This window comes from Pteropus alecto, unplaced genomic scaffold, assembly GCF_000325575.1.
Source record: "Pteropus alecto unplaced genomic scaffold, ASM32557v1 scaffold92, whole genome shotgun sequence".
NCBI lineage: Eukaryota > Metazoa > Chordata > Mammalia > Chiroptera > Pteropodidae > Pteropus > Pteropus alecto.
The window spans coordinates 9820566-9833697 of record NW_006432447.1 but is presented as its reverse complement, the minus strand read 5'-3'; the positions used below and the strand labels follow the sequence as shown (position 1 = coordinate 9833697).

The following is a 13132-nucleotide window of genomic DNA, read 5'->3' as shown; positions in this document are numbered from 1 at the left end:
CAGGAAGGTAGGGCTGTGTTGGATGGGACACGAATCCAGGGGGCATGCAGGCCTGGCCTGCAGGCTGGGCTGGGATTTGGGGAGCCGACATATGGACAGGAAGTGGGCTCTGAGTGATCTTTACCCAGCTTTGACTCCTGGATTTTATGCCATCATTGTTTGGCTCTTTGTTAGCTCCCATGACCTGCTCTCAGGCCACATTGTTCCCCGAATCAGAAGTGGTGGGACAGCTGCTTGGCTCGGCTGGACTTATTACCTCGACTGGGTTTCCTAGGAGTCACACAGAATGTTCCAGATACCTCCTCCTCTGGGCTGTTTTGCTGCAGGGTGGGTGGGTGAGCTGACGTGTGGTTCCAACAGCTCCAGCTAAGGGCTTGGATGGAGGGGCGATGTAGAGGGGTGGGGGCTGCAGCTCTGGCCTTGACTCTCCGAGAGTCAGGAATTAATGCCAGCAGCCTCTCTCTTTTCAGTGTCATCTGCCACAGTGGTTGGAAGCCTTGGGGACCTGATAATTAAAGATGACCTTGTGCTTCTGTAAATAGAAAGCCGGACACACAAACCTGTTGACTCTGTACTACCTGCCCCTCCCCCTGAAGCCTGACACTCTTGGCCCTGACATGTGGCCTTGGGCCTCCTGCCCTCTAGTGGACGCTGTGCTCGAAGAGCCAAACAGGCTGGAACAGCTTTCCTCCTGGGTCAGCCAGCTGGTGAAACCCAAAGTGGAGGCTGGAAATCTTGAAAATTCACAAGCCACAGCCTGAGATGTGAAAAGGACAAAACAAAACAAAACAAAACAAAACACCTCCTTCCAGGAAATTAACTGAAGGTCTGCCTTTCCTTTTTGTCCACAAAACAAAACAAAAAACAAAACAAAACACACAACACCTCCTTCCCGAAAATTAACTGAAGGTCTGCCTTTCCTTTTTGTTCACCCTCCACCCCAACCGGAGATCTAAACGAGCCAGTATGAAACCACTTAATCTGCTCTTTAAAAAAGAACAAAGATTCTTTTTTTTTTTCCTTAATAAGTCCCAGGGCCCTAATGGATGGAGAGTGGCTGGTCATGGAAGAGTCCCCATGACCTCTGCATGACACAGCTCCCAGCAACACCGCTCACATCCTCATCTCTGGGAGTGATGTTTCTTGGGCTTATGCCGTGCGCCCCTTGCTGGGCGGTACCAGACTGCCCTGGGATGCCTGATGTTATGTAGGGCTCCGTAGATTCTCGGGAGGGTCATCTGAGGTGTGCCCTCACTGAGGCCACCAAAGGATTTTTGGTCGTGGGGGTAACCACTGCGGATTAGCAGGTGTTTTGGGTCACAGGCCCGGATTCCCACCCCGGGGCTACTGTTACTCTTGCCAGATTTCTTGACAGTTTGCATAGAACTGAAATGCTGCTCCTTGAACTGCTGAGGGAGGAGGAGAATTCGCAAATGACACCAGCAAGAGATAGGCTGGTGGCAAAGCTTTCCCTGACCATACCCTTGAGTCACTGAGAAACTCGGCCTACAGTGGGTGCTCTCTCTGAGTTTTTTTGATGGACGGGGCAGCTGCTCATATGTGTGGCTCGGCTGTGAACTTCCTTCTGGATTTAACGTGTCCTCAAATGGGGCTCACGTAGCCACTTCCAGAGCTCCGTGGGCCTGGCACACTCGGCTTGCTGAGTGCTGGTTGATGGAGGCAGTGAAGGGTCTAGAATATGTCCCTTGCCTTGTCTGATTTCTGGATGCTCCAGGAAGCTGGTTTCTTTATGAGAAGGGACCCTCATCTTGCCCTCTTCTTCTAAAGAAAGTTCTAATTAAGGATTTAGAGAAAGATCCGACCTCGGAAAGGTCCAGGGCTGTCTTGAGGAAGTGGCGGTGATTTGGGCTGCGTGATCTCCCAAGCACAGTGGACGAGCCTTGGAGTCCCCATTCTTTGCCTTAGGCAATCAGCGTGTCCCCTTCATTTCCCTCAGACTTACAGTGACATTGTAGCCAGACTTGGAGCCGTGGCTGCTAGGAGATGATAAGTGATGCCAGAAGTCTTGGTTTTCTCTATTAGGCCACATGCAGTGTCACACACAGGGACAACGGGACAGTTCTCTGCTCAGGGCTTGGGTCAGAGAGGGCCTTGGAAGCCTCAGGCAGAGTTAGGCAGAGCTGCCAAACCCGTACTTGAGTGGCCTCCTGGGGGTGCGGGGCCTGGAGTCCGTGCTGCTCACTACTTGGGGCTTTGGGCAGCAGTGGCCCCTCCAGCTTTGTCTGTTTTGGCCTTAAAATGGCCTTTATGGGAAGAGGCCTTTATGATATAGTTTTTCACCCTCTGGGAGAGGAGGCGTAGCATCTGGGAGGGAGGCATTGGCTTTTCTGATGTCTGCCCAAAGAGACCAGGTCGAGGAAAAAGAAAATGTGAATTTTAAATAGGGCGACATGGACTGTTTTTGAACTGGCAGCAGGCAGCTCCTGGAGAGGACAGGACACAGCCAGCCTCCCCACCTAGGCCCTGGCGTGGGGTTTACCTGGGTGTGCCGCTCTGAGCCCTGGGAGGGCGCATTCCTGGAGGAGCTGTCCAGGCCAGGTTTCCTGGTGCTGGTGGATACGACATTTACCACCGTCTCTCACACGGTGGCGAGAAGCCACCCTCTTGGGTACCCCCTGCCTGAAAGAGAAACTGCCTTCTCCGTGGAGAAGAGACTCTGATCTTAGCTCCAGGACACTGGGGGTTGGGGTCGTAAGGGAGGGTGGAACAAACGCCTCTGGGTTGGGAGAGGGAAAAGCTGGAATGGGAGTGGAGGAGCCGTGCTAGGTGGATGTCTACTAGTCAGTTCAGGTCATTCTGCTGGCGTGGGCCCCAGCGAGGAGGCTGTACCCAGCCTGGCTGACACACCCCATTTGGTGCCCATTGCTGTCCAGGGAAGAAGCCTCAGCTGCTTGAGTATCTTTAGTGAGGTGCGGTGAGCATGGTCTCTGGGGCCTTTGGGACCCAGCTTCCTGCCCTGGGACTCCCAGGAAGGGACCAGTCAGGCATCCTGGACCCACACCTCTCTGTCCTGTCGACCTAAGAGGCGGTGGAGAGGCTTGTGTCTGTCACAGAATCCCGAGCGCAGGCTGGTTTCCTTTATTCTCCAGGGCCCGCTGCCCACGTGGCTGCCCCGGACTTGGTGCTATGGCTGTCCTGGAGCAGGCTTGTCCAGCGCCAGGTCTGGCTGCTTAGGTTGACTGGGCCTCAGACCCTGCCGTTGGGTGGTGGTCAGTTCGGGGGCAGGCTTGACAAAGTGGTGCCCTCCTAAAATTGTCCTGCTGGGTCTGAGAGAGTCAGGACTAATGATCTGAATGCCCTCTGGGCTCCTCTCTGATGCTCTTCGGGTAGAACAAAGTACAGCCCTCTAGCCTCACCTCGCTCCTGCCTCTCCAGTTCATTTTATACCACTCGTGTGAATTATAAGTAGAATTGGGGAAAGGAATTATGAGCTGCTTATGTGGTCTGAGATGCTACTTATTCCTTCATCATCTCTCCTCAAGGCAGGCCTTGGTCTGATGCTTTTCTTTAAGTGGGGAGAACACCTACGTTGTCCCATGTATCAGGGAATGAGCCTTTGAGCTGCCATGGTTCTGGCCATGGAGGGCTCTTGATTGTTAACTCATTTTTTATCAACAGGCTTAACAAAATACTCCCACCGGAATTTTGCACCTGGAATTTTGACCAGTCTCCTGGTCATAAAATTTCGTGAACCTCAAAATTTGATATGAATGCTTTGATTTTAATTTGTTTAAATGTGAAGTTTGACTTTTCTGGATCCTGGCTGCCTTATTGTCCTGATGCTGTCACGCCTGGTTTTGCTGGACCTCCGTTTCTTGATGTCTATGTTCCCACTGGTGCTGTTTGCCCATTTGCCTGCCGATCAGTCCCTGCCCTAAGCAGCAGAGCAGAAGGAAGTGTACATTGAGTGGATCAGAGAATACTTCATATTTTTCTTTGATTTTTTATTTTTCCTTGTTTTCTTTCTTGGTCATTGCCATAGCCAATTTGGCCATGTAGTCCTACCTGATAAAACCGTTCCAAAATAGAAAAGTAGGGAAAAATAATCCTATTCTATTTGGAATTTAGTTTAATCTTAGTCTGCCCACTCATACCCTCAACAAAAAAAAAAAAAAAAAATGACATAAGTAATACGTCAGAAGAGACTGTTCTGGGTTTGGCCGGGCTGACCTCTGCTGTCGTTTGAAGGTCATGGAGGCTGAGCAGACCAAGACAAGGAGCGAGCTGGTACACAAGGAGACAGCAGCCAGGTACAACGCAGCCATGGGCCGCATGCGGCAGCTGGAGAAGAAACTCAAGAGAGCCATCAACAAGTCCAAGTGAGTATGGGCACGAGGGTCTGAGTGTCCCTGGGGCCGTGTGGTTGTGCCCCTCTTCCGAATCTTTTCAACTTTTTATGTGCTTTGCTGTCAGGGACTCGCCTCACCAGAGCCCCTGCCCAGGCTGCCTCTGCCCCACGGCATCCTGTGTAACTCCTATAGGGAGAGGGTGCTTGGCGGGGCTGCTCCTGAGAAGCACAGAAAAAGGAGCTTCAAAAGCAAACCATTACATGGCCCATTGGCTGGGCCTCAGTTTACCTGTCAGTGTAATGGAGAGGAGCGGTCTCTATAACACATGTTCTCCTGGGACCAAGAGCTGATGAAATGGTGCAGGACTGGTTTTAATGGAGTTTTCCCAAGCTCTTCTCACTACCACTCCTGTATGTTTTTATATAGTAATGATCTTGGAGACAAGCCCCCTGCTTTACTCACAGTTGCTGGGCGTCTGAGCAAGAGACAGGACTTGGGATGGTCCAGACCCAACAGCCAGACAGACCTAGAGCTTCAAGGCGGGTGAACAGCTCAAGGATAAAGCACTGGTCTAGTCTTAGTGCCCAGACACCAAAGTTCCTAAACAGAGCCAGGGTCTTCTGGCTGACCCAGAACCCAGGGGACTAGAAGAATGTTCACATTTCTTGTCCTCTCTTGCCCATGACCTGGCTGGGTCTGTAGACTGTCCGATATCTTTAGTCCTAGACAAAACCCAAGAGGACTGACCTGAGCCCGTCCTTTCGGTAGCCCTGCTGTGCTCACTCAGGGAGGGGTCCTTCTCCCCTCCCCTGTTGACCTCAGCAGAGGAGGGCGTGGCTTGAGGCAGCCCCTTCTCCAGCTGTATCTGCTATTCATCCATGCGGAGCCAACCTCCTTAGCCACATTAGCCGCCGGGCACACCAGAGAGGAGAGTGAACCATGGTGCAGGGGCTCCAGGATATGTGTACATGTATCCCCATATCTTAGGTGAGATAGGGGGATATCTCAGCGGTTCTGACTGGTGTCTGTATCCATCAGGCCCCAGAGCTGGGAGCATCACCTTCAGCTCATGGCTTGTCAATTTACTAAGTCCCGGAACAATGACCTGGCCAGCTGAAGCTAATGTCTCCTTATACACCTTGTAGCATTTATTGTTGTCATTGTGTTATAGTACACTTATGCTTTTTCTTCCTTTCACAGGCCTTATTTTGAACTCAAGGCAAGGTACTATGTGCAGCTTGAGGTATGTGTGACCTTGGCTTTGTTGCTTGCTGATGGGATTTTTCTTCAGTCAAAGCCTCTTTTTTGACAGCTGACTTTCAAATGGCATATTTGTTATAAGAGAGTGGAGGGAACACATTCTTTACCGTTTTCAGGCCTTAAAATAGTCTTGGTTGGGTCTTGAGTGGTCTCTGAAGTTCTCCACATCTGCTGTATCGTCACTTTCTGTATCGGACTGGTCACTGGTTCTCAGTATGCTCCTAGAACAGCAACATCACCATCCCCTGGGAATTTGTTAGAAATGCCCATTTTTGAGTCCCACACGCCAGACTCACTGTATCAGCAACTGCTGGTGGAGCCCAGCCATCTGAGCTTTAGCAGGCCCTGCAGGGGATTCTGATGTGAGCTCAAGTTTGAGAACCACAGTGCTGGGAACTAAATGACTAGAATGTGGGACTTCTGCGTGAGTTTGATACCCGTTGTTCTTCCCTGGTGGATTTTATTCTGCCAGTGGTAGTTTCCGGATAATAGAGCTCGAGTTTGTCACCCGGATGGGAGTTGGGGCTGGTGGTGGCTGCGTTTATATGTGATGCATGGACAGCTGTGGTAAGAGTAAACAGGTCCTGAGTCATGCCTCGGGAAAGTCTTTGGAGTGCAGCAATGGGCAGAAAATGTGCTTGAACTTGTCATTCAAAAGCATCACAAGGTGAGTAGGGGCAGCCTTCGCTTACTGAGCTTCCCATTTTCCTGACCAGCAACTAAAGAAGACCGTAGACGACCTGCAGGCCAAACTGGCCCTGGCAAAAGGGGAGTACAAGACAGCCCTGAAGAACCTGGAGATGATCTCGGATGAGATCCACGAGCGGCGGCGCTCCAGTGCCATGGGGCCTCGGGGCTGCGGCGTCGGGGCGGAGGGCAGCAGCACGTCTGTGGAAGACCTGTCAGGAAGCAAACCGGAGCCGGACACCGTTTCTGGTGAGCCGGAGGCTCGTGTGCACTCGGGGAGACGACACAGCTTGTGTGACCTGCTTTAAGGGCCGTCTTGCCATCACAGAGGGGCCTCTGTTGGGCAGGCCTGAGGGCTATTTCAGGTGGCTTAAGATGCTAAGATGTTCCTCAAATCAGAATTCTGTGGTCAATAGTTTGGAAAATGTTACATGTCCACCCCTCTCTGATATTCCGAGTACATATTAGAACATTCCTGAGAAGTATTGCAGGAAAGAAGAGCTAAGGCTTTGGAATTGGGGTGGAGTCAATCCTGGTTTTCCCATCCTTACACGATTTATATCTGTTTCTTCAGCATGCTAAGATGTTCCTCAAATCAGAATTCTGTGGTCAATAGTTTGGAAAATGTTACATGTCCACCCCTCTCTGATATTCCGAGTACATATTAGAACATTCCTGAGAAGTATTGCAGGAAAGAAGAGCTAAGGCTTTGGAATTGGGGTGGAGTCAATCCTGGCTTTCCCATCCCTACATGATTTATATCTGTTTCTTCACCTGTAAAACGGAGAGTATGACAGTACCTACTATCTACTGTGTGGGGTGGTGGTTAGGATTAAATGAAGTAACACTGGCACCGAGTAAGCACTCACTGGTGTCTGACCACAGAGAACTGGTTTTCCAGGGCCACCTGCTAGGAAACTGACACAGGTTTGATGTGCTCCCTTTACGTTAATCAAGAAAATTCCTCCAGCACTGTCTTTGCACACTTTTTCTGTGGAATAATCCTTGTTGACGCTTTCCCAAGCTCTTTTCTCAGGTATTTTAAAATTCAGTCAATTAATGTTTAAGTGCCAGGCTCAAGGTAAAGGAAACTATAATGAGCATCAGTGTGAGGTACTTTTAATAGACATCTCATAAACCCTGTGTAGAGGAGAACACGAAGTTCAGAGAGGTTAAGTAACTTGATCAAGGCTACACAGCAAGTAGTGGAGAAAGGACTGGATTTGAGCCTATTTTCTGTCCCCAACATTTCAGTACTTCTCATCCATGGATGCTTCAGGGCTGGTTTTAAAGATTAAGGGGGAGAAAAGGGGAGTAAAAAAAAAATCTAAAGCAGGATTATGTGCTGGCAGAAGAGGAGAATTAGGCTAAAGAGGCTTTCAGAACATTAGAATGACATGTCTCTGGGCCTTGCTTATTCTGGTCCACAGAATAAGTGAGAGCACTGTAATTTTGTGTATGTGTGTGTTGGGGGGCACATCATGATCTAGGTAGGTTCTTGTCTCTTATGAGATCAGAAGTCACCTGGAAGATGTCTCAACGCATGCTATATGCAGGGCTGTTTCTTCCCGTAACTCCTGTGTTTGGAGAAAGCCCGGAAGTCTGATTGTTTTTGTTGGGGATGCATTACAAAGAGCCAGCCTTCTTCCTATGCAGGTGTGGATCTGTTTGGGGGACAGGTAGAGAAAAGCCCCTGATCTGTGGCTTAGTTCATCTACTTTTAGGCAGTGTCTGGTGATACTGACTTCTAGGGCAGGGGCTAGAGAGTTACTGTATTGACAATGAATATCCATGTGATCCAGAGGCCAGCCGCTTCCCTTCGAGCTGGATTACAGTCTGGTCCTGCAGGCTTGGGGAGGGTTATGTTCCTTTTATTAGGTACCCACGGTGGCAGGGATTCTGCAGTTCCCATGCCATGTCTAGCTGTCCCCCTATAAAACGGAGAGTATGATAGTACCTACTATCTACTGTGTGGGGTGGTGGTTAGGATTAAATGAAGTAACACTGGCACCTAGTAAGCACTCAATGGTGTCTTCTAGAGGTGTTTAAAGGAACTAGGTTGCTATCTGCTAGACCCTGCGTGACTGGTGTTCTCTCATCCTAGTGGCCTCCGAGGCCTTTGAAGATGACAACTGCAGCAACTTTGTGTCTGAAGATGACTCGGAAACCCATTCTGTGTCCAGCTTTAGTTCAGGACCAACAAGCCCATCTGAGACGGCTGACCAATTCTCTGCAGTTGTGAGGCCCGGCAGCCTGGATCTGCCCAGCCCCGTGTCCCTGTCAGAGTTTGGGATGATGTTCCCGGTATTGGGCCCTCGCAGTGAATGCAGTGGGGCCTCCTCCCCGGAGTGTGAGGTGGAACGAGGTGAGTAGCAGCCCTCTCACCAGCAGTCCTGTCCCAGATGACTCACTGCCTTTGCAGCCAGATGTCTGCACTGTTCTAGACCTTCGCCAGGCCTTGGAGCCCCCGGTGCCGTGTTACTGGGTCTGTGTGAATGTGCTGTCAGTGTTGATCACTGAGACAGTTTCCAAGTCCTGTTCGAGGGGCTCCTGGCTCCATAGCTTGGGCTCTGTCTCTCTCATCACAACAGTCCTCTTGACAACCACATGCTAGAGTTTTCTTTTTCCTAGCTATTGAGTATGGCAGGTTTCATCTCTCTAAAGATAAGGAATATATAAAACGCCTTGAGGAATAAAAACAGTAAGCAGTATTGTGACAGAGAACCCTCTGTGATATGAACGGTCAGGCAACACTGGGGAGTCTAGAGGGTTGAGTTGGCTGATTGGCTTGGACCTAAGTGACTCTTGGAATTGTCGATACTCAATAATCTTTACATTTCTATAGGAGACAGAGCAGAAGGGGCAGAGAATAAAACAAGTGACAAAGCCAACAACAATCGGGGTCTTAGCAACAGCAGTGGTGATGGTGGCAAGATCCAAAGCAGCACCTCCCCCGAGGGCCAGGCCTTGGTGAACAGGATGAAGCAGCTCTCCCTGCAGTGCTCAAAGGGAAGAGATGGGATCATTGCTGACATAAAGATGGTGCAGATCGGCTGACGGATCCAAGGTCTTGGCCCACGTGCATATCAATATTTATACATGAAACTGTGTGGAGAACATTGTGCCAATAATCATTTAACACATGCCAAATCGTAAGCGTTTACTCTAAACTGCACTAATGAAGTTTCAGTGACCTGAAGGCTGAAGATTTTACTTCGGGGTAAGAGCTCTTGGGCTGGTGTATTTATTTCAGAGCAGAGCTGTTGTTGCAGGTGGACTGTGACCAGGTTCACGACTTTTGTGGTACATTACCTGTAATAGTGTTATGGAAGCAATAACTAGTTCCTATGAAAGAACCAGAGCCAGGAAAGGGGCTGGGAAGCTGAGCCCAGCCGGGGTCAACAGCTTGCTTCTCTTCCCCTTTACTCACCTTCAATTTGGGAAAAGGGAGATGTTCTCTCCTTTATATCCTAGGGGATATAAATGAAAATAACACAAGACAAAACCCAAACATTCAAAACACACCTTTTTGACTCAGCAAAGGCTTAACATTCAAGAACACAATTCATTTTCATCATACGTGGTGTTCAGAAGGGGCTTTAAAAAAAAGTATGTGTTGGACACCCATTGAAACCAGTTTCTGTAAAGGTTACTATGAACTGCACTTTTTAGGGTGGGAAAGGTGAATGCCAGTTGTGGGGATTGGGGGTGGGGTGGGGTGAGGGTAGCAAGGACACATCATAGAAAGGGATTTGTGGCTGTATGAGAGAAGGTTCTATAGCATGAACCTTCTTCTACCAGCCAAGGGGACTTATTTCTAAGAGAAGTGCATGTAAAGAATGGTCGCCATTGTTATTCTAGATTGACAAGGTGTTAATTTCTCTGTAGGTTTTAACTTTAAAAGTGAAAAGTTACTTAAGGGTCATGCTGCACCAGTAGTACTTAGAGAAACTTGTTTCTTGAAGCTAGGAAAGGGAGTAGGCGTGTGTTGGCCTAAGGCTGTTGAATAGATGCAGTGGGGTCTGTTATGCTAGTAGTAGTGTTAACACTGCTTTTCTTTGTTTTCATGGTTACACATATTTAAGAGCACTGTATTTTATTTGTTAAAAAGACTTGGCATTTCCAAAAGGAAAAAAAGCCAACCTCATTTCCAGTTGTTTGTTAATTCTGTCACAACTTGCATACTTTAGTCATTTGTAAATCTCTTCATACTGTAGTGTGTTCTCCTTTTTTAATGATACAGTATCCTGATTACAAGGTTATTTTGTACTTGTCTCAATACCTTGAGTGTAATAAAAATGGCTTAAGAAAATGTGTAACTTTCTATGACTTCAAATAAGAAATCCTGATGTTGACTAAACTTCTAGGCAACCTTCTTGCCATAGGAAGAGCATGGAATGCAATTAAGGTCATGGATCTTAATAATTTAAGCCCCAATTACCAACATGTGAATTAGAATTCCACTTTCACTGCTACAAAGCTGAGCAATGAGGAGACACAGTGGCAGAAGAAATACAAGGTGGATATACTGGAGTGGTTCTCAACCTCTGGTTCACCCTGGGATCTCCCAGGAAGTTTCAAAAATACTGCTCTCTGGTCTTAGCCCCAGAGGTTGACTTAATTGATTTGGGGTACATTTGGGCACTGGGCTTTTAAAAAGCTCCCTAGGTGATTCTATTCTTTCTATATTGGTCTAGCCAAAATTAATCATTCCTTTCCTTATGTAACTGTAGCAACCGTGTTTGGAACTCTATTATAGAATTCAACATAATTATATTAAATTGCTCATGTATAGGTGTCTTCCATTAGAGTTTTGAGGGCAGGGATTAAGTCTTCAGTTTGCAACTACTTTTAGCACAAGAAGTTCAAATCGTATATGTTTATATATTTCTTATGCTTTAGATTTCTAAAAAGAGCCACAGAAAATTAATCCAACTAAAATTAATATCAAAAGCATTAAATATTTACTAAAATGAAATCTCACTAGTTTAACAATCTACCACTATCCTGAATGTTAAAGAACAGTTTTTGTTGAAGTGTGAATTTTCAAGCAAATAAGAGTTCTCTTTTCTCTTTTAGATGGAACATACTGGATTAAATCCTTTAATAATTTCTTTAGGTTAAATATGCAGTTTCCATAAGTATAAACATTTTATTTCAATTAAAAGTAGCAGAAATACAAAATAAGTTCTGATAATTATAAAGCAGAGACATGAAAAATTCCACCTTAATTTTCAGATCTTTAAAATCTTGAGCATCATTCAGCTCTGATGGATTTTTATGTAAACAACTGGGAATTTACACATGACAGTACTATCGTGGCAATTTTCCCAAATGCAACCCCAATTACCATATATTAAATTCTCAGTAATATTTTCTTCAGGGTGCTGTTACCATAAGAGCACTGAACTACACTGCAATTAAAAAAAGACTATACAAACTAAATTGTACTGTCTTCAATGTCTCAGACTACTACTTTCATCGACCTGATAAAAAATAAGAATTGCAATAGTGAATATACCTTAGTTCTCTTTACATGATTCAATAGGAGACAGGTATCTAACTTCAACCTTCATTCTTAAGCATGAGCATCTTCATGCTAAGTTAGTAATTTCTTAAAAGCTTTATTCTTTCATAACATCTGGGCAACAATAAACATTTAAACTCACAAATAATGCAGAATTAAAATCTGTTACGGTGACATGATTCATCTGGTAACAGTTGCCCAAGATGTACAGGAGAGTCACAACACAAGCAGGTTTAACTTACAACATGCTCTGCCAGAAAGACAAACGTAACGTAAATATTTCAGATTATAACAGCCTACCATTCCACTCAATGAGTTTATGTCCCTCTTAGCAAAGACATCTCACAGTACTGACAGCCTAATCGTTAATCATCTGTATGTACTTTAATACAATGTGGCCCCTAAATGCAAGCCAACTCCACATATACACAAAACCATGTAAATGATACTTCTAAAGTAATTTAGGGTAATTCTGACTATATACAATTCTCACTGAACACCCTGACTTGAGCACCAGATTCCAATGAAGCATTTTTTTAGAGATTTAATTCTGTTCTGATGGTTGTGTTTAGGGTCCTGGAGACTGGTGTCCTCATTTGAAGAGTTGATTGTGTGGTAAATATAAAATCCGGTAATTGCTAAGATTTCCCCGTCACTGAAGTTGTGTTGTCTTGATAGGGATAATACTATTAAAGTCCAAGAAAAAAGGTCCTTCTTGTTTAGGCAAAAAAGTACTGGGAATGATATTGTAAATCCCAGCAGGTATATTTTCTAGTTCCAGGTAGCAAAACCCACACCTACATTCAGGGAAAATAAAAGCAAGCTTTACACATGATGCCACAAATAACAAAGTATAAACCAGATATAATCAAAATGCCAACATTACCTGTAGTCACCACTAGATTTCCTCTGAAAGCCATGGGGACCAGGATCTCCTACCATAGAAACTGTTACAACTTCAAAGCCAACACTATATTGCCTAGCGGTAAAAAGGAACAGAATTTACTGCCACGTAGTCTCAAATACATACCTAAAAATAAGTATACACTCAAAGTTCAGATATACTATTAAAATCAAGTATACACTTTCTAAAGCTTCAATAGGAAGAAACACTCTGAAATACACGCATACTATTTTTACTGTTAATTACAAAAAACCAATTCTATTTAATTGAAGCCATAAGAATTAATATTAAACTTTCTTTAGAAGAGACTGTATTTTTACCACAGGGTCCCAGATAATAATGTTAAATTTAGATGATAAAATACTGTCATTGTATTAAGCAGAAAAGGTGGGACAGGAGCGCAAACCCCGAAATAAAATCTAAATTTATGGAAGTAGTTATCAC

At 46.1% G+C, this 13132-nt stretch overlaps 2 protein-coding genes across 3 annotated transcripts in view; one reads left to right on the top strand and one right to left on the bottom strand.

The window, feature by feature from the left end:
* Positions 1-10571, top strand: part of SH3BP5 (SH3 domain binding protein 5) — a 64652-nt gene extending 54081 nt beyond the window's left edge. For both annotated transcript variants that reach the window (XM_006907255.3, XM_025043578.1), the window contains 5 exons: positions 4210-4340; positions 5511-5553; positions 6287-6506; positions 8362-8622; positions 9103-10571. In XM_006907255.3, coding sequence (XP_006907317.1) covers positions 4210-4340; positions 5511-5553; positions 6287-6506; positions 8362-8622; positions 9103-9314 — 867 coding nt within the window. In that variant the 3' untranslated portion in view covers positions 9315-10571. The remainder of the gene's footprint in view (positions 1-4209; positions 4341-5510; positions 5554-6286; positions 6507-8361; positions 8623-9102) is intronic.
* Positions 10572-11337: 766 nt separating this feature from the next.
* The window catches only part of CAPN7 (calpain 7), a 32398-nt gene continuing 30603 nt past the window's right edge, over positions 11338-13132 (bottom strand). Inside the window, exons 20-21 of the mRNA XM_006907254.3 lie at positions 12671-12763; positions 11338-12581 (exon numbers count right to left, since the gene is read on the bottom strand). Coding sequence (XP_006907316.1) covers positions 12437-12581; positions 12671-12763 — 238 coding nt within the window. The 3' untranslated portion in view covers positions 11338-12436. The remainder of the gene's footprint in view (positions 12582-12670; positions 12764-13132) is intronic.